General features: G+C 46.4%; 1 protein-coding gene across 5 annotated transcripts in view; it reads left to right on the top strand.

Annotated features, from left to right (window-relative positions):
• DPP6 (dipeptidyl peptidase like 6) overlaps positions 1-25,567 on the top strand; it is a 547,256-nt gene that overhangs the window by 196,197 nt on the left and 325,492 nt on the right. Inside the window, exon 1 of one of the 5 annotated variants that reach the window (XM_064162832.1) lies at positions 19,029-19,147. The exons of the other annotated variants lie outside the window; for them this stretch is intronic. Coding sequence (XP_064018902.1) covers positions 19,097-19,147 — 51 coding nt within the window. The 5' untranslated portion in view covers positions 19,029-19,096. Of the gene's footprint in view, positions 1-19,028; positions 19,148-25,567 lie in introns of those variants that run through there. 5 annotated transcript variants of the gene reach the window in all.

The following is a 25,567-nucleotide window of genomic DNA, read 5'->3' as shown; positions in this document are numbered from 1 at the left end:
GGAGTCTAGCAAAATGAGAGGGTTTCGGGAAGCCTGAGGCTCAGGGCAGAGCTCATTGCTGTCTACAACTAATTGAAGGGAAGCTGTAGCCAGGTGGGGTTGGGCTCTTCTGCCAGGCAAGCAGCAACAGAACAAGGGGACACAGTCTCAAGTTGTGCCAGGGGAGGTCTAGGCTGGATGTTAGGAGGAAGTTGTTGGCAGAGAGAGTGATTGGCATTGGAATGGGCTGCCCAGGGAGGTGGTGGAGTCACTGTGCCTGGAGGTGTTGAAGCCAAGCCTGTCTGGGGCACTTAGTGCCATGGTCTGGTTGCTTGGCCAGGGCTGGGTGCTAGGTTGGGCTGGCTGAGCTTGGAGGTCTCTTCCCACCTGGTTGATTGTATGATGCTATGAATCTAAGACATTTCCACATCTGCATGAAAAAGGCACATTCACAGCCACATTGTGTGGTGTCGACCCTCAGTGGTAGTGGTGGCTCCAGCCAGCTGAGAGGGATGCAGAGATCAACCTTTTTCTATTCTCCAAGTTAAAGACTTTAGGAAAGCAATGATATGCAGAATAAAAACTATGCTAGAAATGCAGACTTATTTTCTGATGAGCCTGTTATAAAAGCCTCAGTTGTTCACTGCAAAGTGAAACCTTTTCTTCTCTGCTTGGACAGGGAGAAATGAGAGGTGATATCAAGCTCAGGTTGTTCTGAACTGAAACAGGAAATCCTTCCTTGAAGTTCCCAGTGTTGCCTTTGTTGAGAGGGGCTGGAGTTGAGACAGAAGGCCTTTGTTTTTAGGTATTTTTGAATTCACAATGACTCTGTGCTGGCCTTTCTTACTCAACACAAACCATTGTGTCTGTGGAGGGGAGAAAAGAAACTGGAAAGTTCTGTGCTTCCAAGTAAGCTGCTGACAGTAGCAATGAATAGCAACAGAAAGTACTTTTCTTGTAGCACTGATAAGAAAGAGAAGCTTGGTATGGAGCTGACAGAGCTCCCCTCCTCAGTCTGGGAAGTCAGAGCTTGTAAGAACTTAGAAATGAGCATGAGAAAAGTGCTACCTGCAAGAAGAGGCAGAGGTTGCATGGGCAGCTGATGGCCAGGGAGTGGGGATGGCAGCTAATCCTCTCATCTTGGCCATGCCTCTGTCATTCTCTCTGCTCTTAGGACCAAGTGGGACAGCAAAGCAGTTGTCCCAGCTCTGGTCCTCCTGGAGCTGAGAGGATAGAGAAGAGGACAGGCCAGAGAGAAGCTTTTGCTTAACCATTTGAAAACACTAATGACAACAGCAAGCAGAGCTTGGCCTCAGGAGAACCTCAGCACAGTAACAGAGCAATGCTTTCTAGGCAGCTGAGCACTCTGCAGACCACCCCACCTTTTTCCTAGGGCTGAGCCATCAGACATACTCCATCAGGGCTTTCAGCTGGTGTGGCTTTGCAGCTGCTGGCAGGACACATGCCCAGAGCTCCCCAACAGCTAGCATAGGGGGCAAATGTAGGAGAAGAGAGGACATTTCCAAATCAGACTCCAAACTCTCAGAGAGATGTGCAGCTGTGCTGTTAGGAGAGTTTGCTCTATTAAGCTTAGCAAAGCTAAGGCTGGAAGAGATCTGAGTGCTGACTGTAGGAGCATTCCTAGGGTAAAACAAAAAGGAGAGAAGAGGACACTTTAAGCCAAAGATTACTGTTGGCTCCAAAACTAAAGAGAATATGAAAATCACAAGGATTTCCAGTAGCAGAAGAACTCAGAGAGCAGCAGAGAAAAGCAAGGGCAGACTTGCAGGATCAGAAACCAGATGATGCTTGCTGTATGTTTTCTACTGTAGGGTCAGGGGATCAATGAGGGTGTGCAAGAAAACAGCCACAGGGATGTGCTGCAGAGCTCTCAAGCTTGCTCTGCAGCCTTGCAGTGCAGGGTTATGGCTCGGACTCGGTGATCCCCAGAGTCTTTTCCAACCCCAACATTTCTGTGGCTCTGTGGTTCTGCAGAGAGCAGAGCAGTGCACAAACACTGTGTCAGGCTTCAGAATGACCACATCAGAACCATTGAACTGTTGTTAATGAATTAAGAGATTGTGCCATGGTCTAACAGTAAAACAGTCCCAACCCCTAGCTTGGCTTGGTGATTTTATGAGCGGTTTCTGGTTGGAGAGGATGATTGTAAGTAGCAGAGAACCAGGTAGCAGAGAAGGTAAGGTAGCTGGCCAGGAGCTCTCAGATTTGTGATCAGAGGTTGGAAGTCTTCTTACTGTGTCTGCAACCTGTCACCCTGGAACAGGCTGTTACGCTGTCAACCTTGTTAAAACCCCAGCGTAAGCAGTGTTGTGTTTGCAGGTTGTTTGCAAGTCATATTTGTCCTTATTTTGTATCTGCAAGGGTTTAGGAGCTCCTATTTTTGGTAGGATTTGAATTCATAATAGGCCATGGCATCATGTCACCTTTAAAAACAATTTACATCAGCTGTCTCTGGGGCAAAGCCTGCAATTTGTGCAGTTTGTCAGCCAGGAAGACATCCTGCTTCACCTGGAGGTAGGAAGACTGGAGAAACTTGCCACTCTTTCAGCAGCAACAGCAGGCTGACAAGTCAGAACCTCTGATAGCTCTGATTTGACATGCCAGATATTTTGTTTGGCTGAAAGGAAGTAGTCTCAGTGGCCTTAAACCAGTTTAAATTCAGATGCTTAAGTGAAATATGATGAGTGCACAAGAAGGGCATGGAAGTGTTGGAGCCAGTCCAGAGGAGGCCACCAAGATGCTGAGAGGGCTGCAGCAGCTCTGATATGAGAACAGGCTGAGAGACTTAGGGCTTTGCAGCCTGGAGAAGAGAAGGCTTCAAGGAGATCTTGGTGTGGCCTTCCAGTGTCTGAAGTGGGCTCCAGGAAGGCTGTGGAGGGACTATTGACAAGGTCTTGTAATGACAGGAAGAGGAGGAATGGGTTTGAACTGGCAGAGGGGAGATTCAAAGTGGATGTTAGGAAAGGGTTGTTTGCAGTGAGGGTGGTGAGACACTGGCACAGGTTGCCCAGGGAGGTTGTGTCTGCTCCCTCCCAGGCAACCAGCAATGGAATAAGGGGACACAGTCTCAAATTGTGCCAGGGGAGGTCTAGGCTGGATGTGAGGAGGAAGTTGTTGTCAGAGAGAGTGATTGGCATTGGAATGGGCTGCCCAGGGAGGTGGTGGAGTCTCTGTGCCTGGAGGTGTTGAAGCCAATCTGGCTGGGGCACTTAGTGCCATGGTCTGATTGGTTGGCCAGGGCTGGGTGCTAAGTTGGACTGGATGAGCTTGGAGGTCTCTTCCAACCTGGTTGATTCTATGATTCTATGATCCTGTGATTCTAAGACAAACAATGGTGTGCTTAACCCTCGTGAAGATGTTTACATTTTGACAAACAGAAACTTGTTTTTCAGTGGTGCTGCTGCAAAACTCTGAAGTGTGTGAGCTGAAGTCTTGTGTGGGAAATGTTAATTTTTCTGGAAATCATGTTTTCTACTGCAGGGAAAAAAGAAGAAGTTGAGTGGTGTATTCCCAACCCACTCCAACACAGAGTCTGTCTAAATCTTAGTATCGCCATCTGGCACCCAGTTGGAGAACCAAAACAGCATATGCTTCTTTTATGTTACTATTTGATATTTATGAGTAAGACAACTTGGTAATATATTTGCCTAATTACTTTTTAAAATTCCATGTCCAGAAAATTCATGGGAAATGTGGTGTAAAACTTGGTTGAACAGAAGTGAGCAGAAAACTGCTTTCAACCTGAAATAAAGAGGGAATCTAAAGCAAAGCTACAGCACAGAAGCACGCTGCAGAGGAGAGCTCTTCTTTATGGCATGCTGGGGGGATCGTGCAAGGTTTCAGTTCCCAGGTGTGAAGTGAGGAGCAGTCAGGCGACATCTTGGGCTCTCACATCAGAGAGGTCTGTGAGGAGAGGCTGAGGGAGCTGGGGTTGCTTAGTCTGGAAAAGAGGAGGCTCAGGGGTGATCTTGTTGCTGTCTACAACTACCTGAAGGGAGGCTGTAGCCAGGTGGGGTTGGGCTCTTCTGCCAGGCAAGCAGCAACAGAACAAGGGGACACTGTCTCCAGTTGTTTTTGGGGAGGTCTAGGCTGGATGTGAGGAGGAAGTTGTTGTCAGAGAGAGTGATTGGCATTGGAATGGGCTGCCCAGGGAGGTGGTGGAGTTGCTGTGCATGGAGGTGTTGAAGCCAAGCCTGTCTGGGGCACTTAGTGCCATGGTCTGGTTGACTGGCTAGGGCTGGGTGCTAGCTTGGACTGGATGAGCTTGGAGGTCTCTTCCAACCTGCTTTGATTCTATGATTGTATGATTCTAACCTCACTGTAAGCTGACTTGGATTCTGAGCAACTGCCTGAGACTATGCATTACTTTAATAGAGCCACATTTCACACTGCAACACAATTTAGCAGATTTAAATTGCCCAACAAAGGATGCACTATTTTCTAAGAGCAGTATAAAAAGCAGAGCTACCTTCAGCAGTGTGTGTGCAGAGAAAATGAGAAAGGAACAGATGGGGAAGCATTTCCATAGGAGATGGCAGGCTATTTCATTTTTTCCATTGGCATGCTAATTAATGATCTTTCCAAAGAAGGAATGCTGTATAAATCTCCTAAAGGAAGGATAATAGCAAGGTCAGATGTATCTACTAAACCATGCAGGGATTTGAATGCACAAGTATTGCAAAATCCTGTGTCAGATTAATAGTCTGTTAGAAAGGAAGAAATGAAGTGCTGGGTAAATACAATTTGAAATGCAGATAAGAGCTAGAAAGGGATTTCAAGCTGCAGAACGTGGACTACTGAGCTGTCCTGGATCCTGCAATTTGTTTGAATCTGTTGCACAAGTAAAATGTTGAAAAACTCAAATCTGTCATTTTTTTTTCTCCCCTTCCCTGGGTCTGTAGATGGCTTTGAAGGTCTGCATAGTTTTGCTGAGAAATAAGGATTCAAAGACTTCAAAGCATTCATTTCAGCTGAGATAAACATTTGAAGCAGGGAAAGCTTTTCTATAGCTTAGAATAATAACCATAGTATTTGCAGTGCTTGATGTAACTAAAAGCTGTGCAGTGCTGCTCTGTAGAACCACTGAGTTTTCAGTTATTCTCTGGGCCAGGAGGAGGACAGGTCACAACTCCCAGGTACTCTGCACTGCAGTGTCCGGGGTGCTGCTCAGCTCAGGAGTGTCACAGTGCTTTGTGCACACCACACCCGTGGCAGAGGAGGTGGTTTTTAATGAAATAAGTGGTGAAATTGTCTAAAGTCACTCAGACAAGGGATGGCAGAGAACACTAGCCCAGGACCTTCCATCCTCAGTGAGAGCAGTGAGGCTGCAGCACTTGAGTGTGTTTCTGCAGGCTCTCCAGCCTCATCTACAGCTACCTGAAGGGAGGCTGTAGCCAGATGGGGTTGGGTGATTCTGCCAGGCAACCAGCAACAGAAGAAGGGGACACAGTCTTTAATTGTGGCAGGGCAGGTCTAGGCTGGATGTTAGGAGGAAGTTGTTGTCAGAGAGAGTGATTGGCATTGGAATGGGCTGCCCAGGGAGGTGGTGGAGTCTCTGTGCCTGGAGGTGTTGAAGCCAAGCCTGGCTGGGGCACTTAGTGCCATGGTCTGGTTGCTTGGCTAGGGCTGGGTGCTAGGTTGGCCTGGATGATCTTGGAGGTTGCTTCCAACCTGGTTGATTCTATGATTCTATCTCTGTCCTTATCTCATAGTCTCTGACATTATTTGCTCTCTTCCTCTGTCATCTCTGCTGACTTTCTCTCCCTGCAGTCAAGTGCCTGAGAATTCAGGGTTTCAGCAGCTCTGGCTGTGCAGAATTATGTTTTTTTAACACCTGGAGATTATAAACCAAAATTACACTGTGGCTGGAGGCCACTTAGAAAATATTTTGAGTAGCATGATTGTGAGGGAAGCCAAAGGATGCCTTTCAGGGGAAGGACCACAGGGTCATGCTGTGCCTAACAGTCTTGCTCAGGACTGCAATTCTGGGAAGAGTTTGATCCTTAATGTGTGTAGGAAATCTCTGCTTGCTCAGCACCCAAAGTGCTGGCTGTTAAACTCAGCAAGGAACTGCTTGTTCAGAGCAAGCATTTGATCCTCACTTTGGATCAGTTCCACCTGTAAGTAGCTCCAGGCTAAATTCACAAGGAAGCCTGGGATAAGCTCCAGAGTCCAAAACGTTGAGTAGGAACAGCCCTCTGACAGCCTCCTTAGAAGCCCTGCTGCTAGGCTTGAGCAGAGTGATGGATGCCTTGGCAGCACAGAGCTACCTGGTCTGTGTACCTCACATTGCAGGGCTCCTTGGTTCTATCCATCCTGCTCCTTTTCTTGCTGTTTTCTAGCTGGTGCTTTTCTGCAGAGAGAAGTTTTATTGACTTTTCATCAGCCTTTCATGGGAAACTGAGGAAGTGGATTTCATATCCAGAAATCACCTTTGTAGCACTGGGGCAAAACTCCTTGGTACATCTGTGAGTAAACAGAAAGACTGAATGAGGCACTTAGTGCCATGGTCTGGTTGATTGGCTAGGGCTGGGTGCTAGGGTGGACTGGGTGAGCTTGGAGGTCTCTTCCAACCTGCTTAATTCTATGATTAGGGAAATAAAGAGAAAGAAAGGTACCGAGCTGAAAATAAAGACCCTGAAAAAGAGTAGCAGAAAAGTGATTGTCAGAAGTAGCAGTTGACAGAGTACTACAACAGACTCTGCTAATGAGTATTCACACAGCATCAGGTGGAAAATAGTCCCCATTTCAGCATTTACAGAGAAAGAATTAAGATGGAAGAAATTAGCATCATGATTTTGTTCTGTACTTTGAGATGCATTAACAGAATGCAACTTAGAGAACTTGACAGGAGGGTAGGATTCAGAGGAGTTTGCCTGCACTGCAGAGCTGAGTGGATGCAGTGACACATAGGGGAAGGCAACCAGGGAGAAATAACTTGGGATGGCAGAAAATGTTGCGGGTTGTATAGTGTTATATTTGCCTGGAAAGGTGTGAAGGTTACTCAGCACTGCTCAGGCCACACCTTGAGTGCTGTGTCCAGTTCTGGGCCCCTCAATTCAAGAGAGATGTTGAGGTGCTGGAAGGTGTCCAGAGAAGGGTGACAAAGCTGGTGAGGGGCCTGGAGCACAGCCCTGTGAGGAGAGGCTGAGGGAGCTGGGGGTGTGCAGCCTGCAGAAGAGGAGGCTCAGGGCAGACCTCATTGCTGTCTGCAGCTACTTGAAGGGAGGCTGTAGCCAGGTGGGGTTGGGCTCTGCTGCCAGGCAACCAGCAACAGAACAAGGGGACACAGTGTGAAGTTGTGCCAGGGGAGCTCTAGGCTGGATGTGAGGAGGAAGTTGTTGTCAGAGAGAGTGATTGACATTGGAATGGGCTGCCCAGGGAGGTGGTGGAGTCGCTGTGCCTGGAGGTGTTGAAGCCAAGCCTGGCTGGGGCACTTAGTGCCATGGTCTGGTTGATTGTCTAGGGCTGGGTGCTAGGTTGGACTGGATGAGCTTGAAGGTCTCTTCCAACCTGGTTGATTCTATGATTCTAAGAGGCTAAAATCAGGAGCAATAAAGTTTCTGCAAGAGTTTTTTGGGAAAAAAAATATTTAGAGGTAGGAGTGGCCATTAGCTGAGCTGGGTTAGCATCTAACTTAATAGAAAATGAGGCACTGGCAATAAAATAAATAATGCTGCTTAATTACACTCATGGCCTTTAGTAATTGCTTCATTATTACTTTGTATTCTAAGAGATTTATTGTATTTACTGAACAATTTGGGGTTTTTTCCTCTGCCAAAGCCATCAAGCATTGGAATTGGAAGGTATCTATTGGATTATCTGGGGTTTGTGTCCTCTGCTGCACAGTGTCTTGTCCTCTTCTGCTGCAAATATCTGGGGTTTTGGGTTGGGTTTTTTTTGGTGGGTGGGAAGGAAGCATAGAAGCATAGAATCAGGGTTGGAAGGGACCACCAGGATCATCCAGTTCCAACCCCTCTGCCATGGGCAGAGACACCTCACAGTAGATCAGTCTGTCTAGAGCCTCATCCAGCCTGGCCTTAAACACCCCCAAGGATGAGGCTGCCACCACGTCCCTGGGGATCCCCTTCTAGGATCTCACCACCCTCATGCTGAAGAACTTCCAGCCTGAATCTACCCATTCCTATTATAAAAACAAGGGTCAAAGGTCTGGGATGAATTTATTCTGCTTGAAGGCCAAGGCAGTATATAGATGCCAGCGAATTTCAATACTGAAATGGGAGCAGGTAGAACAAGAGGTTAATTGCCAGTTTTTGGAACACAAAAGTGTGCTCAAAAAGTCAGTATTGAAGGGACCTGCATAGCATAGAATCACAACACCAACCAGGTTGGAAGAGACCTCCAAGCTCATCCAGTCCAGCCTAGCACCCAGCCCTAGACAATCAACCAGACCATGGCACTAAGTGCCCCAGCCAGGCTTGGCTTCAACACCTCCAGGCACTGTGACTCCACCACCTCTCTGGGCAGCCTGTTGCTGATCTTTGAGGTGTTTTCCAACCATGCCAATTCCATGTGAATGGTTCCTCTGCACCCTCTGCTGTCATTCTTCTGCAGCTTGCTGTGCCTCAGTTTCCCTTCAGCTCTGCCTTCTCACTGAGTCCTTCTGAGGCCTGTGTGAATGAGTGAGGACAAGGGTCATTATCATTTGTAGAGCAGAAGCCATATCCTGGCCTTAGTGGAAGCTGAACATCGTGAAGGGACTTGAAATGAAGTAATTTACCCCTATGAATAAAACATTGAGTGCTATTTTTAGCAGCTTGACTGTTCTGACAGACCTGATAATTTTTCAGCTAATCTCACCACTGGTCCTCCTGAGCCTGTTCCCTCTTCTCCTGGATTCAGAAAGTGCCATCATTAATGACAGTGCTGTGATTTCGATGGGCTCTGCTGCCTTTTAGCCAAGCACCACTCCTCTGGGGCCTGGAGGCTCGTTTCAGGCTCCCTTAGATAAGCTACCTTGGCCAAACTTTCAGAAACTCATTCAGGTTATTTAATTGAACTTTTGCTCTCACAAAGAGGTATTGCTTAGACTCAAAGACTTAATAAGCCTCCTGGTCTAGGCAGTTCCCCCCTCTGACCATTCCAAGAGGCAAGATTGTTAGTATCAGCTTTTCAAGCCTTGCTGCCCTGGTGGATTTTCCTTCTTTTCATTTGACATGAAGTGTTATCCTAGCACAGTGATTCCAAAGATGGGGTTTTTTGCCTGATTTTCCTCCTGTTCATTAGCCCATTGTAGCAACAAGGCTTTTATTTCATTCTCAATGGATGGGGAACACAATTCAGCTATGGTAGCTGCCACTGGGGTCCAACCAATGTAGCCAGACCTGCAAATTCTTCTTGTGCCCCATTTCTTAAATCTAGGTCTTGTACTGATTCCTGCCACTGCACTGAGCTGAGCTTGGGAGATCACAGCACCACACCTCCAGGCTTCCTAAGGCCACGTTGCCATGAGGCAACTAACATCATCTTCCTGTACCTGAGTAGGGCATTTGACTCTGTCCCACAGGACATCCTGGTCACCAAACTGGAAGAACACAGACTGGGTGGGTGGAGCACTGCTGAGTAAGGAGCTGGCTGGATGGTGGCAGGCAGAGAGTGGTGATCAAGGGCACAAAGTCCACCTGCAGACCAGTGCCAAGTGGCACCCTCAGGGGTCAGTGCTGGCACCAGAGCTGTGTAACATCTTTCTCAGTGACATGGACAGAGGAATCAGTGCACCCTCAGCAAGTGTGCAGATGGCACCAAGCTGTGTGGCACAGTCGACTTGCTAGAGGGCAGGGATCCATCCAGAGGGAGCTGCACAGACTGCAGAGCTGTGCCCAGGCCAACCTCGGGACATTCAACAAGGCCAAGGGTAAGGTCCTGCACCTGGGTGGGAAATCCCAAGCACAAATACAGGCTGGACAGTGACTGGCTGAAGAGCAGCCCTGAGGAGAAGGACTTGGGGGTCTGGGGTGAGGAAAAGCTCAACAGGAGCCTGCAGTGTGAGTGCAGCCCAGACAGCAACCCTGTGCTGGGCTGCAGCAAGAGCAGTGTGGGCAGCAGGGCAAGGGAGGGGATTCTGCCCCTTGCCTCTGCTCTCCTCACACCCCACCTGCAGTCCTGGGGGCAGTTCTGGAGCCTCCAGCACAAGCAGGACATGGAAGTGTTGGAGCCAGTGCAGAGGAGGCCACCAAGATGCTGAGAGGGCTGCAGCAGCTGTGCTATGAGGACAGGCTGAGAGAGTTGGGGCTGTGCAGCCTGGAGAAGAGAAGGCTTGGAGGAGACCTTAGAGTGGCCTTGCAGTATCTGAAGGGGGCTACAGGAAGGCTGTGGAGGGACTATTGACAAGGTCTTGTAATGACAGGATGAGGAGGAATGGGTTTAAAGTGGCAAAGGGGAGACTGAAAGTGGATGTTAGGAAAGGGTTGTTTGCAGTGAGGGTGGTGAGACACTGGCACAGGTTAACTTTGCCAGCTGATGTTTGCTCCAGGTTTCTGCAGGTGAAAAAGGCCTTTGGAGAAGCCCATGTTACTTTCTCCTAACAGACTCCAGGATCTACCTGACAATCCAATCTGAGCACACATTTGCTTGTCCAGTGGGCTGTATGCAGTATGAGTTTGGAGTTTAAGTAGTACACATGACTCTTGCATCACCTTTTGAGTTGTTTTGAGAGTGCAGTGTGAGCTGTAGTTCCCAATGACAAAAATGATCTCCCTGTGATCCTCTTTCCCAGTGCTTGGATTAGTGATACCACTTGAATTTCATCTCTGGTGGACACATAAGAGGCTGCCAAAATCTTGTACTATCTGACTGAATTCCAGGGGCAGCAGAAGAGTGTCAGCTTTGAAGAAACAAACTGCCCAAGAGCTCTAACAAGGAAACTTTTTTGACTCATTCCACTTAGGTACTGAGTAGATTTGATCTGCCTTTTGGCACTTGGAAGGAAACAACAGAAGTGGTAAAAAGTGCCCAGCAATGCTTCTGATATTATCTCTTAAGAAAAATGCAGTCTCTGTCCTTTCAGCACACTCAGCAGGGTGTTGCTTTTGCTTTGTTCCCCTCATTCTTCGTTGCATTTGGGATGGAATTAATGATTTTCCTCTAAGGCTTATTCCCTTTCAGAAATCAGTTTAGAAAAACAATCTGCCTTGGCATGAGTCAGAAGCCTCCCAAAGCCAGGCCCTTCTGGCAAATGGATTGCTGCCTGAGCTTCAGTGCCCTTCACCTGCACTGCAGCGCTGAGGAGGAGGCTCTCACTGCCCAGCAGTGCACCCAGCGTGCAGGCGAGGCAGGCTTCCACGTGTGCCTCACCTCCTCGCAGAGGATGAGCTTTCACATCTGAGTGTTAGCACACTCTTGGAGTTGCTTATTGCAACTTCAAACAGCAGTGGAAGCAGCAGGGGGGGAAAGGGAAAAAAAGTGTTGAAACATAAGTGTAGATAGGAATCACCATCTCCTACTCTAACCAGGGGAGAGGATTCTGTTCTATTTTGAGAGCTGCTCTGTCCCAGATAACAACACTTCTTCTGCCTGTCCTCACTTTGTCAGGACTGGGTATCTTTCCTCTTGGCACCTCTCTTTGCTTTTCACCAACCTCCCCCTCCTCTAACCTTTGCTTATTCATAATCTTCTCACCAGGCTGCTTTATCACTGCTTCCTTGAGGTTCTGTATTTCTTTGTACCCTGCCCTTCAATCTCCTCAGATGTGCTCTAGGAGGATCTTTCTTATCCCATATCTTTCAACTCCAGGCTTGCCTACCTATTCCTCCTCATAAATTCCTTCTCACTCAGCCTTCCTTCCCTCCTCACTCTGTGGGAAGGCTCAGCTAGAGGCAGCCATTCACCATGTGGTCCTGTGCCCACAGAAGGCACTGAGCACATCCCAACCACCAACAATTTTGATCTCAGGAGCAGCACTTTTGGCAAGTCACTTTCTGCCCTCTGGCAGAGCAGCCCCATGCCACTGCCCTGATTGGCCTTCCCTGTGTGTTTGCAATTTGATGCTGCTGCAGTGATGATTTGGGGAAGGTGTGGGGCGGCCTGGCCAGGTGGGGTTGGTCTCTTCTGCCAGGCAACCAGCAGCAGAACAAGGGGACACAGTCTCAAGCTGTGCCAGGGCAGGTCTAGGCTGGATGTGAGGAGGAAGTTGTTGGCAGAGAGAGTGATTGGCATTGGAATGGGCTGCCCAGGGAGGTGGTGGAGTCTCTGTGCCTGGAGGTGTTGAAGCCAAGCCTGTCTGGGGCACTTAGTGCCATGGTCTGGTTGCTTGGCTAGGGCTGGGTGCTAGGTTGGGCTGGCTGAGCTTGGAGGTCTCTTCCAACCTGGCTGATTCTGTGACTGTATTGTGTTCTGTGGCAAGGGAGTGGACAGCTCATGTGCTGTTTTGAAGGAAGTCCTAGCACTGAATTTTCCATATCCCTCACTGGGAATGTTTCCTTTTGCCAAACACAGGCTCTGTGTCTGTGCATACTCTGCTCCTTCCCTGTCCCCAGGTGTTTCTACTGCTGCAGCAGCTGATTTGTGGGCTTGCTATGGAGTCTGTGCACCAACTGTGTGGGGCTACTTGTTCAGGCCTTTATCTCAAGCTGCTGTAATACTTTATGTGAAATAATGCAGTCAAAATATTCAATTCAGTGCAAATCAGAGACTTGGCTATTCAGGTAACACACAGGAAGTCTCCAAGTGACATTTCTGAGATAAACAGTCTCTTGGATGCCATTCCTCTGCCCACGACTGCCTGTGCAGATGCACTCTCACAAGACTGAGCTTAATCCAATTGGTCTCTATTGTGAAGCAGAAAAAACAATTCTGGCAAATGCTTATTCTGGAAGAGAGGCCAGACAGATGTGAGGGTTGGGCTGGAAGAGAGGCATTTCAGCAAGATAATATGCCCACTCTGAGCTCTCTTGGTAATCAGTCCCTCCTTCATGAGGTGTACAGAAATGGCAGGACTCTTGCTTGGCATCTCCAGGCTCTGGTTGTCAGTTGCAAGGGTAGGATTTGCCTCTAGTTGCTCCAGACTGCGCCCTGATGTACCTCTGCAGCACCAACTGGGAAGTACAGCTGCATGTCTGGCAGCCCTTGATAGTGCCAGGTGGGGTTGGGCTCTTCTGCCAGGCAACCAGCAACAGAACAAGGGGACACAGTCTCAAGTTGTGCCAGGGGAGGTCTAGGCTGGATGTCAGGAGGAAGTTGATGGCAGAGAGAGTGATTGGCATTGGAATGGGCTGCTCAGGGAGGTGGTGGAGTCTCTGTCCCTGTAGATGTTGAAGCCAAGCCTGGCTGGGACACTTAGTGCCATGGTCTGGTAGCTTGGCTAGGGCTGGGTGCTAGGTTGGACTGGATGATGTTGGAGGTCTCTTCCAGCCTGGCTGATTCTGTGATTCTATGATGCAGTTTTGTGTCTCTCCACTCCATGCACTGCCTTATTGCTATAAACCCACCCCAAAGTAAAGGAATGCAGCAAACTGCATTTACCTAGTGATGGATGCAGTTCCAGCACCTCAACATCTCTCTTGGATGGAGGAGCCCAGAACTGGACACAGCACTCAAGGGGTGGCCTGAGCAGTGCTGAGTACAGGGGCAGAATAACCTCACTTGCCCTGCTGGCCACACTGCTCCTGATACTGCCAGCACTTCAACATCCTGCATCCTCTGACCAGGTTTGGATGTCTGCCTTAGGAGGCAGTGACTCCCATGACTGAACTGCATTGCCTGCAGAAGGAGCCCAGGCTGAGCAGCTCAGATGAAGACATCTACACTGCTGCTGTCTGTTCCTCCTTTGGTAGCAGAGCTAATGTTTTTAGAATGATAAGGGCTGCTCAAGAACTGAGATCCAAACCAGTTAAGGCACCTGGGGACATATTTCAGTCCTCCCCTCTCCTTAGTCTCCCTTATCGCCTGGCAGTAATTGCATCTAAGAGTTTAGATGATAATGGGGGTGGGATAAGGAGATTTTTACTTCTAACCAGCAGCCCAGATGATCTGTCTTCATAATGACCAAAAGGTGTTAGCAGTAGAGGGCCATGAATGGGTTGATTGCATCACTAATGGTTGATCACACAAAATGCCCTCTGGATTAACATTAATTGGTCACCTTGGTGGAGGCTTCAGATGAAAGATCTGTCTGAACAGAGGTAGTGTTTGTCCTTTAAAGGAGGTAAAAAAGCCCTGGAGGGCTGTTTGCACAACCAGTGGATGTACAGAGTTACCTGCCTTCTCCAAATGTTGTATCTGCCAAAGTCACTACGTCCCTGTCTGTCCTAACTGCTCCCTGTTTCTGGTTAATAATGCAATATTTGGTTATCTAAAATGCAGGTTATGTTCTTAGGGGTAGGAACTAGCTTATTGTGTGTTTCCTTTAAGTCTGTTGTGTTGGTATTTCATTTTGTAAGTTTTTGACTCCCACCTGGAGTCCTGTGTGCAGTTCTGGAGCCCTCAGCACAAGAAAGACATGGAACTGTTGGGGCCAGTCCAGAGGAGGGCCATGAAGATGCTCAGAGGGCTGCAGCAGCTCTGCTATGAGGACAGGCTACAGGAGCTGGGGCTGTGCAGCCTGGAGAAGAGAAGGCTTTGAGGAGACCTTGGAGTGGCCTTCCAGTATCTGAAGGGGGCTACAGGGAGGCTGTGGAAGGACTATTGACAAGGTCTTGTGATGACAGGATGAGGAGGAATGGGTTTGAAGTGGCAGAGAGGAGATTGAATGTGGATGTTAGGAAAGGGTTGTTTGCAGTGAGAGTGGTGAGACACTGGCACAAGTTGCCCAGGGAGGTTGTGGAGCACAGGTTGTGCTCCACAACCTCTCTGGAGGTGTTCAAGGCCAGGTTGAATGAAGCCTTGAGCAACCTGTTCTAGTGGGAGGTGTCCCTGCCTATGGCAGGGGTTTGGAACTGTCTGAGCTTTGAGGTCCCTTCCAACCTAAACCATTCTAAGATTCTATAGTTGGAGACTCTAGGTGGCTTAGCAACTCTAATGGAAAGACTACCAGGACTGGAAACCCACTGTGGTTCCAAACAACCTAGGGCTACACAGGAGCTATAAGCAAAAGCAGAAAGCTGCACAAGGTTGTATCACCAGCCACTGACAGAGAGCAACATCATAGAGAAAGACAAAGCAGGCTCCTTCCAAGAGAATCACACCATTAAATCCCGTGTAGGAATTGTTATCTGCACTTAAGAAGGGAGAGAAACTAAAAGTGCCTCTATAAAAGAACACATTATGAGGTCGGAGAATGAATACTGCACCGTGAATGGGAAATTAATCTGTGAGGTGTAGAAGTCATTGTTTGATGCCTTCCCTCGCAAGGACATGCTGTGACAGCTTTTATTTATCTCAGGAGGAATTACAAGGAGGGAAAAATCTATCCTTAGGTCTTGTGCTGGCATAGCATAGGATATAATGGGCTTTAACAATTAGCTGTCTAGGTGTAGAAGCTGGCATAGACTGCCCAGTGATGATGTCATCAGCGAGAGTGATTGGCATTGGAATGGGCTGCCCAGGGAGGTGATGGAGTCACCGTGCCTGGAGGTGTTCAAACAAAGCCTGGCTGAGGCACTTAGTGCCATGGACTGGTTGATTGGCTAGGGCTGGGTGCTAAGTTAGCCTGGATGATCTTAGAGGTCTCTTCCAACCTGCTTGATTCTATGCTTCAATATATGCTGAGATGCAGAACATATGCAAAGCAGGGCAGGATGCCCTATTAAACGCCTCCTACTGGAGCTCTGCAATCTGTGTAGCTGCACTTGATGAAGACAGTGCTTGCAGAAAGGTGTAACATCTCTAACAAGTGGGGCATTTTGTGACAGACAGTGGTGATGGCAGGCTGTCTCAGAGTGTTTCGTTCCACCCAGAGCACATGCTGCTTTCAAGGCTTCTCTCCTACATCTCTTGCAGATTGGAAATCAGCCACTGAGCATGGCTTTGAATGACTAAACAATAGATGCTGCTTCCTCCAAAGGCTCTGTGCCTGTGAGTGTGCACACTCGTATATGAGGAAGGACTTTTCCCCTTCCCTTCATGTTTCTGTAGCACAGTGTGTGGATTGTAGAATCACAGAATGGTTTAGTTTTCTGGGTTTTGGCCAAAAGCTGCTGTCAACTTCTGGAACAAGAAGAAGCAACTCAGGGTGGAGGGATGGGAAAAGGTCTAGCTATGAAAATTTTTCACTTCAGGCTTCTAACCATGAGTCACAAGGGTCTGTTCACAAGGCTAGACACAACATCTAGCTGTCACTGCAGCATCAGGTGTTTGCACCGTAGTGCAAATGTGCTGGAAAACACTTTCAAGCACATGGCAATGTCAGAAGCCCTTAAATTAGTGAAAGCATTTTGAATTACTTTAGATTAGGTTTAATTCAGATGAAATATTTTTTCTTGGCTTCTAACTATGACAATGAAAACACAAAGAAGAAAGCCACAAGGTAGAGGTGTGTTTGGCTTGACCCCAAGGTTGTTTATGCAGTGTTATTTATAAGCCCTGATCATGCCAAGCAAAAGGAATGTCATGGACAGTCTCATTTATCATACTGTGCATCGTCAGCAGCTCATGTCCATTGTCTGAGGACAAAGAAAATACAAAGCAGATTCTTCTACTGCTTAGAGGAACCATTTCAAGGAATGGCTCCATTTTCTTTTGTGAAGCCCTGGGAAAATGCACCTTCAGTTGTAGGTGCATAGGCAAAGAGAGGAAAGAGGAGAGTGGCCTAAGATAGAATCATAGAATCAGTCAGGGTTGGAAGGGGCCACAAGCATTATCCAGTTCCAACTCCCCTGCCATGGGCAGGGAAACCCTACCCTAGAGCAGGCTGGCCAGAGCCTCATCCAGCCTGGCTTTAAACACCTCCAGGGACAGGCCCTCAGCCACCTTCCTGGGCAACCCATTCCAGGCTCTCCCCACTCTCATGCTGAACAACTTCCTCCTCACCTCCAGCCTGAACCTTCCCAACTCCAGCATCGCTCCATTCCCCCTAGTCCCTGCCACTCCCTGATAGCCTGAAAAGTCCTTCCCCAGCTTTTTTGTAGGCCCCCTTCAGATACTGACCCAGCACTTAGCAGGCAGGCATGTGTTAGCCTAAGGCTCTCAGTCTCATTTTGGTCAGAGGTACAGTGTGTGGGGTGGCAGGAATGGTACCTGCAGTCAGTGCGTTTGCTCCCGTTGCAGTCAGCGTGTTTGCTCCTATAACAGCTCTGGTCTCCATTTAACTTCACTCCAAGTGCTTGGTGCCCCAGTGCTAGTTCAGCATAGCATCAAGAAGTGTTTCTAGATGTTCTCTTCCATCTGACTAATCACAACCTGCTCTACCTTACAATAAACACTCAGGAATAGGAGATATTCTTCTGTCTTTTCCGTGGCAGGCAGATCAAGAGCACTCTGTCAGACTTAAAATTAAGTCTGAAAAATGAAAGCTTGGAATGCTGTTGTTAGTTAATTGAGAAGCTGATTAATAAGAGAGGATGAAGTGCTTGCAGAACTGTAATGAGGTAGAGCTAGTCCTGTTAGATAAAAATGAGACATGAGTCACTTTTTTTCCCCCCTTTATTAAACAAAGGACAGATTCTGCTGCCATTAAAATAGATGGGAATGCTCCTGGTGGAGCAGCTTTGCATTTACTGAACATCTCATAACCATTAGAAAGCTTGGGTCAGCTCTTCAGTTACTGGAGAGTGCACATCTCCAGAAGGATTTTGCTGTACTGTGTAAGTAATGAAACCTTGGATGAGCAGAACCTGGCACCTTCAGACCCACAGCACTTTTGTCTAGCAGAGAGAAAAGAGGGGGACTTCCATAAGGGCTGCCAAAGTATCTGTGATGGTTTGGGAGTTACCCACCCCCATGCACAATGAAATCACCCAGACTAGACTCAGCCAGCTGGAAGTTAAGGAATGAAGCTGTATTTACAGCTTAGCACAGTTTACCAGCAGATACATACACAAATATTTAGAGTCACATACAAGTTAAAAGTAATACAGAAACACAATACCCCTCCCAGAGCAGAGTGCCCAGGAGGCTCCAGACCCAAACCTCCTACCTCCTCTTTCCCTCCCTTCAGAAATAAGCAGATCAATCCCTTTATATCTCATAGAGTCGCAGAATCAACCAGGTTGGAAGAGACCTCCAAGCTCATCCAGTCCAACCTAGCACCCAGCCCTAGCCAAGCAACCAGACCATGGCACTAAGTGCCCCAGCCAGGCTTGGCTTCAACACCTCCAGGCACAGAGACTCCACCACCTCCCTGGGCAGCCCATTCCAATGCCAATCACTCTCTCTGACAACAACTTCCTCCTAACATCCAGCCTAGACCTCCCCTGGCACAGCTTGAGACTGTGTCCCCTGGTTTTGTTGCTGCTTGCCTGGGAGAAGAGACCAACCTCAGCTGGCTACAACTTCCCTTCTGGCAGTTGCAGACAGCAATGAGCTCTGCCCTGATCCTCCTCTTCTGCAGGCTGCTCACCCCCAGCTCCCTCAGCCTCTCCTCACAGGACTGTGCTCCAGGCCCCTCACCAGCTTCATTGCCCTTCTGCAGACCTCTTCCAGCACCTCAACATCTCTCTTGAATCGAGGGGCCCAGAACTGCACAGAATAACTAAAGCAGAAAAGACTGCATGAGGTATTTCTCAGCATCATCCCACTGCAGACATTTTTGCTGTGTGATGCAAACTTCCACGCTTCCTAAGTAGCTGCCAGGTTTTGTGATAGAGGATTAAAACAATCCCGTTGTAAAGACTCATCATGACAGTGCTTTAAAGTGCCATGGCTGTCAGCTCACAAGGCTTCTTAAAGTTGGATGGCTGACACAGTATCATCCTTTCTCTTTCTTTTTTTTTTCACTGACCTACATCAAGTATTGGATGGCTCAAGACTTCTCCCTCTATGCTCTCAAAGGAGGGATTCTGTTGGTTTTTTTTTGATGTCATGTTCAGCTATTGGTTACTTTATGCTGAGCTGTGAACTGTGTGGTTCTTGGGAGCAGCATTAAAAGCCAGAGAGTGCCTCTGTTTTCAAGAATCTCTATCACTCCACTGTTTTAGGCACTCGACTGGTTGTAGGATACATTTACAGCCACACAGGATACGTATCTGACCTGCAGACATCAGTGATGAACAAATCCAAATTGTCCACAGTGAAGAGATTAAAAAAATTCTGGAGGGTGAGTGAAAAATCTGCATTAGTCTGTGCTCTAGCAGAGAGATGACAAGCAGAGAGTGTTGGTGTTTGAGGAGTGAAAATCTGCATTAGGCTGTGCTCTAGCAGAGAGATGACAAGAAGAGAGTGTTGGTGTTTGAGGAGAGCCTGTCCTGCTGCATGCCTGGTATCTGGTCTGAGTTTTCATTGCAGGATGTCACTGTGTGTTTGTTGTTTTGCGTCTTAGTTGCATCTTTGCAGGTTTCTGGAGACTTTAAACATTCAGGTTAATGTGGCTTGGAGAAAAGTTGTGGGGAATTGGAAAGAAGACCAGCATCTATGCAGGAAAAACTCTTGAGGAAACTAAGCTATTTGATGGTGGAGGAACATAAAGAAAGTATTGCCAAAAACCCAAACCCAAAAGAAAAGAAAAGAAAAGAAAAGCCTCTTGTCCTCTTAGGCTGCATTTTCTTGTCCTCTTAGGCTGCATTTTCTTGTCCTCTTAGGCTGCATTTTCTTGTCCTCTTAGGCTGCATTTTCTTGTCCTCTTGGGCTGTATTTTCTTATCCTCTTAGGCTGTATTTTTCTTGTCCTCTTAGGCTGCATTTTCTTGTCCTCTTGGGCTGTATTTTCTTGTCCTCTTAGGCTGTATTTTTCTTGTCCTCTTAGGCTGTATTTTCTTGTCCTCTTAGGCTGCATTTTCTTGTCCTCTTAGGCTGTGTTTTCTTGTCCTCTTAGGCTGTATTTTCAAGCTATGATATATTGTAGAGCTGATCTGCATGGGACTTGCCCAAAGCCTGTGTAGCACTGGAATCTAATGTGGTGGTCAAATGAATTAAAGAGTAGTATCAGGGCATGTTTATTTATAAACAACTGCATCTGTTGTAGGTTGGAAATATGACCACAGAGAAACCGAACAGATGATTATGATTCTTTACCAAACATGGCATTAATTTGCTGCAACAAGTAAAAGGAGCATCTCTCTGACACCTCAGAGACTGGCTTTATTTTTTTTCCTCTGAGTTTTCTTGAGACATTTAGGGTCAGTTTTCCCTGACATTATATGATACCAGTAGCAGTCATTTGAGAGGCAGTTTTAAAGTTGTTGAATAGATTTGCTTGGATGCTTTCAGAAAATGGGGCTTTGGCAGCAGTTAATTAAGCAGCGTAGATTGGTTTGTGTTATCAGTTACAGGTGTTAGTAGTATACATAGATTGATTTGTGTTATCAGTTACAGGTGTTATTAGTATTATGTATTATTAGTATACATAGATTAGTTTGTGTTATCAGTTAAAGGTGTTAGTAGTATTGTGGATTATTAGTATACATAGACTGGTTTGTGTTATTAGTTAAATGTTATTAGTATTATGTATTATTAGTATATGTAGATTGGTTTGTGCTACTAGTTAAATGTGTTATTAGTTAAATGTGATATTAGTATATGTAGATTGATTTGTGTTATCAGTTAAATGTGTTATTAGTATTATTTATTATTATACATAGATTGGTTTCTATTATTAGTTAAATGTGTTATTAGTATACATAGATTGGTTTGTGCTACTAGTTAAATGTGTTATTAGTGTTATGTATTATTAGTCTACATAGATTGGTTTGTATTGTCAGTTAAATGTGTTATTAGTATATAGATTGGTTTGTGCTACTAGTTAAATGTGTTATTAGTGTTATGTATTATTAGTCCACATAGATTGGTTTGTGTTATTAGTTAAATGTGTTATTAGTATACATCAATTGGTTTGTGCTACTAGTTAAATGTGTTATTAGTATTATTTATTATTAGTCTACATAGATTGGTTTGTATTGTCAGTTAAATGTGTTATTAGTATACATAGATTGGTTTGTGCTACTAGTTAAATGTGTTATTAGTATTATTTATTATTAGTCTACATAAATTGGTTTGTGTAATCAGTTAAATGCGTTATTAGTATACATCAATTGGTTTGTGCTACTAGTTAAATGTGTTATTAGTCTACATAGATTGGTTTGTATTGTCAGTTAAATGTGTTATTAGTCTACATAGATTGGTTTGTGTTATTAGTTAAATGTGTTATTAGTATTATTTATTATTAGTCTACATAGATTGGTTTGTGTAATTAGTTAAATGTGTTATTAGTGTATGTAGATTGGTTTGTGCTACTGGTTAAATGTGTTGTTAGTATTATGTATTATTAGTATCCATGAATTGGTTTGTCTTGTCAGTTAATTGTGTTATTAGTGTGATGTATTATTAGTTAATGTGTGGTTTCCCCCTGATCTGTTAACTTGCTTTCTGGTAGTGTTGCCTTGAGTATTTAAAAGTAGCTGTGAGCCGCGATTGCATCGGCGATGAGAAGTGATTGATTCCCTCAATCCCAGCAACTTTCAGTCAGGGCATTGAACAGTAGAGGAGTTCCCTATCTTTGAGTCTGTCTTCAGATGGAGGCAATGTCTCTGCGTAGGGTTTTGTTTGCTGAGAAGTGTTATTGCCTGAGTGAAAATTGTGTTTTAATCATCACCCAAGTTTCATTTCTGCAAAGAGGCGCAGTTCCCTTAGAAATTAAAACATACCCATTAAGCCTAAGTAGATCTTCTATCACATTAAGTGACAGGAGATAATCACCACAGTCAAAGCGTGGTGCTTAAATGGACTTAGGGAGCAGTTTAGTTTTAAGAAGCAAAATGTCCTTCTTGGATAGGAATATTTTATTTGCATATAGCTGAGTGTTTCACCGTGCAGCTGAATGTTTTGTCCTTTACCTCCGGTTTGTAAAAGCGATTCTACTGCAGGCTGTTAAGCATCCTTTAATTGACAGGTTTTCTGTTGTATCCCTGAAGCATTTCCTTCTATTCCATCATTTGGGTACCTGATATTTCAGAGTAATATAGCTCAAAATCACATTTCTGCATAGAAGCATAGAATCATAGAATCAGCCAGGTTGGAAGAGACCTCCAAGATCATCCAGTCCAACCTATCCCCCACCCCTAGCCAGTCAACCAGACCATGGCACTAAGTGCCTCATCCAGTCTTTTCTTGAACACCTCCCTGGGCAGCCCATTCCAATGCCAATCACTCTCTCTGTGAAGAACTTCCTCCTAACATCCAGCCTATACTTCCCATGGCACAACTTGAGACTGTGTCCCCTTGTTCTATTGCTGGTTGCCTGGGAGAAGAGGCCACCCCCTACCTGGCTACAGTGTCCCTTCAGGTAGTTGTAGACAGCAATGAGGTCACCCCAAAGCCTCCTCTTCTCCAGGCTAAACAACCCCAGAATAGAATCCTAGATTCAGTCAGAGTTGGAAGGGACCACAAGGATCAGCCAGTTCCAACCCCCCTGCCATACCCAGGGACACCCTACCCTAGAGCAGGCTGTCCACAGCCTCAGCCAGCCTGGCCTTAAGCCCCTCCAGGGATGAGGCATCAACCACCTCCCTGGGAAACCATTCCAGCCTCTCCCCACTCTCATGCTGAAGAATGCTTTCAATGCTGCTGTTTCTTTTTTCCTGCTTCAAACTCATCTGTACAGAAGGATGTCAGAATCTCAAAGAGGGCTTTTATGACCGGAATTAAACCCAAAAGGGTAGACCTTTTATTGGGCAGAGTGTGCATTTCTAATAAGCCATAATATATTGATGCAGGAGATTATAAGTCTCTGATATGGCACACACTCCCTTCCTCCACTTAACTCTCAGCATTAACTTGCTCAGTATTTATGGATATATCAAAATGATGATTTACACTGTACTTATCATTAACATCCCTGGCAATATCTCTCCATAGTTCTCGCCATCCTTCAGAATCCAGTCATAAAATGAAGAGATTAACAGATAATTAAATTAAATCCTTAATTATTTGGGGATGATGAATTCACTTTGTGATTCCAGAAAGGTATAGAGAGCTTTTTTTTTCTTCACAGGCTGTATAAATTGAAACCAGTGGAGCTATGATGATCTATGCCTGCTTGAGGATCTGACTCATACTGTTAATTATCTACTCCTCTTTTAAAAACATATTAATAAGAACTGGATGTAGGAACTGTTTAGTAAATTATGAAGCTTTGAGGATATTTTTGCAACATTATATACATCTGAAGATAGCATTGCTGGAGAAGTGGCAGTATTTTTGAGTACAAAATGGAATGTCCTTCAGCAAAAGCTGGGGAAGCTTCACTTCTCTTTCTCCAGTGGTTTCTGACATCCATGGGAAACCTCTCATTGTTTTCAATTAATTCTTGAGCTGACCTCTGCTTCATGCAGCTCTCCAAAGTGGTGGCATATAGGGTGACAAAGCTGGTGAGGGGCCTGGAGCACAGCCCTGTGAGGAGAGGCTGAGGGAGCTGGGGGTGTGCAGCTGGAGAAGAGGAGGCTCAGGGCAGATCTCACTGCTGTCTACAGCTACCTGGTGGGAGGCTGTAGCCAGGTGGGATTGGGCTCTTCATCCAGGCAAGCAGCAACAGAACAAGGGGACACAGTCTCAAGCTGTGCCAGGGGAGGTTCAGGATGGATGTCAGGAGGAAGTTGTTGTCAGAGAGAGTGATTGGCATTGGAATGGGCTGCCCAGGGAGGTGGTGGAGTCTCTGTCCCTGGAGGTGTTGAAGCAAAGCCTGGCTGAGGCACTTAGTGCCATGGTCTGGTTGATTGTCTAGGGCTGGGTGCTAGGTTGGACTGGCTGAGCTTGGAGGTCTCTTCCAACCTGGCTGAGGCTATGATTCTGTGTTTAACTTACATACTGAGCTGTTCCGAGAGCTCATTAGTAACGGTTGTTAATGATGCAGAGGTGTTTGGTTAGCAGTTGCACCAAGCTGGGGAGGAAGGAACACTGTGCCAGGCTTTGTGAGTAATGGCAAAGTGAAGTGATCCTCATGGAGACACAAAAATTGATATGAAAGTGTATAATGGCTACTTGAAATGCAGCCAGTCTCTTGTGTAAACCTCTCTTTAGAAGCTACGTAGAGTGCACATTATTTACTCAATAGTGCACTCCATTGTGATCCATCATACCTGCAAGTATTTAAGCATCATATATTTTTAATGGATTTTTGGACCAATAGAGTATGACAACTGTAAAACCCTGTTGTAGTCTTCCATGCCAAGTATTTGAAGTGATGTATGGAGTAAGTGTGCCTTAACTGGAAAAAAATCTCTATAATATACTCTGGAAAATGCTTATGAAGGAGGGCTGAAGCAATTTGTTCTCTTTGGGAACAACAGCTGGAATTTTCACTGATTCCATCAGGAGGCTGTAGTTTCCTATTTCCTAATCTGTGTATTTTAAGCCATAAATTGGTATGGAAACACTGATCCTGGAGCATTTCTCCTTGTCTTGCTACTTCATAAGTAGTGGTTTAGGTGGCTTGTGTTAGTATGCACAGGGACTGAGGTGTAAAAAGAAAGTCTTATTGTAGTGCTTGTAAAATACATCCTCACTTTGAGGAATTGTAGGCTGACCTCCCAGCCCCCAAAGCAGCAAGGCTGAAATGTTTAAACTTGTTAACAAGGATGGATATCCACTCTTGCAATCCTAAGGCTTTCACCCTCCCTTGAGTGGCAGTTTCAGTGCTGAGGCACAGGCTATGAGTGCAAGTTCAAGACAGTGTATCCTCATGTATTCTCATTGCTCTCAGTAACACATCCATCAGGTAGCAATATGGTCTAGCTTTAAAGCTTTTTGAAGGATGCCATTTCTTCTTTGCAGTGTGCAGGGCTGAAACTCTGGGTCATGCTGTGTCCTAACAACGTGCAGGGGCTCTGCCTGTTCTGACCAAGAAAGCATAGGCACATAGTAAATGCTTATGGCACAAGTTCTGAATGAGTGAAGATGGATTTAGGAAGGGAGCATGCATCTCAGATAATTGCTCAATGGCTTCTTTTCTGCCTGTCTTTCTTGTAGCTTTTAACAGGAGACTAATGAGAGCAAAAGCCCATCAGTCAGCATCCCTTCCACCCTTTCATTTCTCATCCTGTGCAGCCAACACTAATGGGAGAAGGATGGCTGGGGGAACAGTGGGAAAGAGGGAGGAGGCATCTGAAAGTCTTCAGATGACCTTCAGCACAGGCTGGCAAGGAAGGGCTTGGGCAGCCTCTGGCCCCTGGGCTGAACACCTCCTCCTTCCTGCAGTGGAGAATGAGCCTGCAGCACCCTTGGATGCCTGCTCAGGGAGAGCTGGAACAGCCCTCCCACAACACGAGCAGCGGGGACCTGCCCGATGATGATCTGGTTAGTGCTGGCAGGTAGGAGTGGAGGACTGGGAGGCACAAGGTGACTGAGACCCCCGGATTCTGAGGTACAGAGGTGGGAGGTGAGTTGGGAGAACTGCATACTGAGTTGGCACAGGGCAGCAGAGGGTTTAGGATCTCTGGTTTTATTAGGTAGTCCTCCCTTTGCTTCTTCCTCTCCTAACCTTTGATGGCTTTTTGATCAGCTGGTGGAGGAAAGCAGGAGGAGGGAGG

This window comes from Pogoniulus pusillus, chromosome 23 (genome assembly GCF_015220805.1).
Source record: "Pogoniulus pusillus isolate bPogPus1 chromosome 23, bPogPus1.pri, whole genome shotgun sequence".
In the NCBI taxonomy this organism is placed as follows: domain Eukaryota; kingdom Metazoa; phylum Chordata; class Aves; order Piciformes; family Lybiidae; genus Pogoniulus; species Pogoniulus pusillus.
This window is presented reverse-complemented; position numbering and strand designations above follow the sequence as displayed.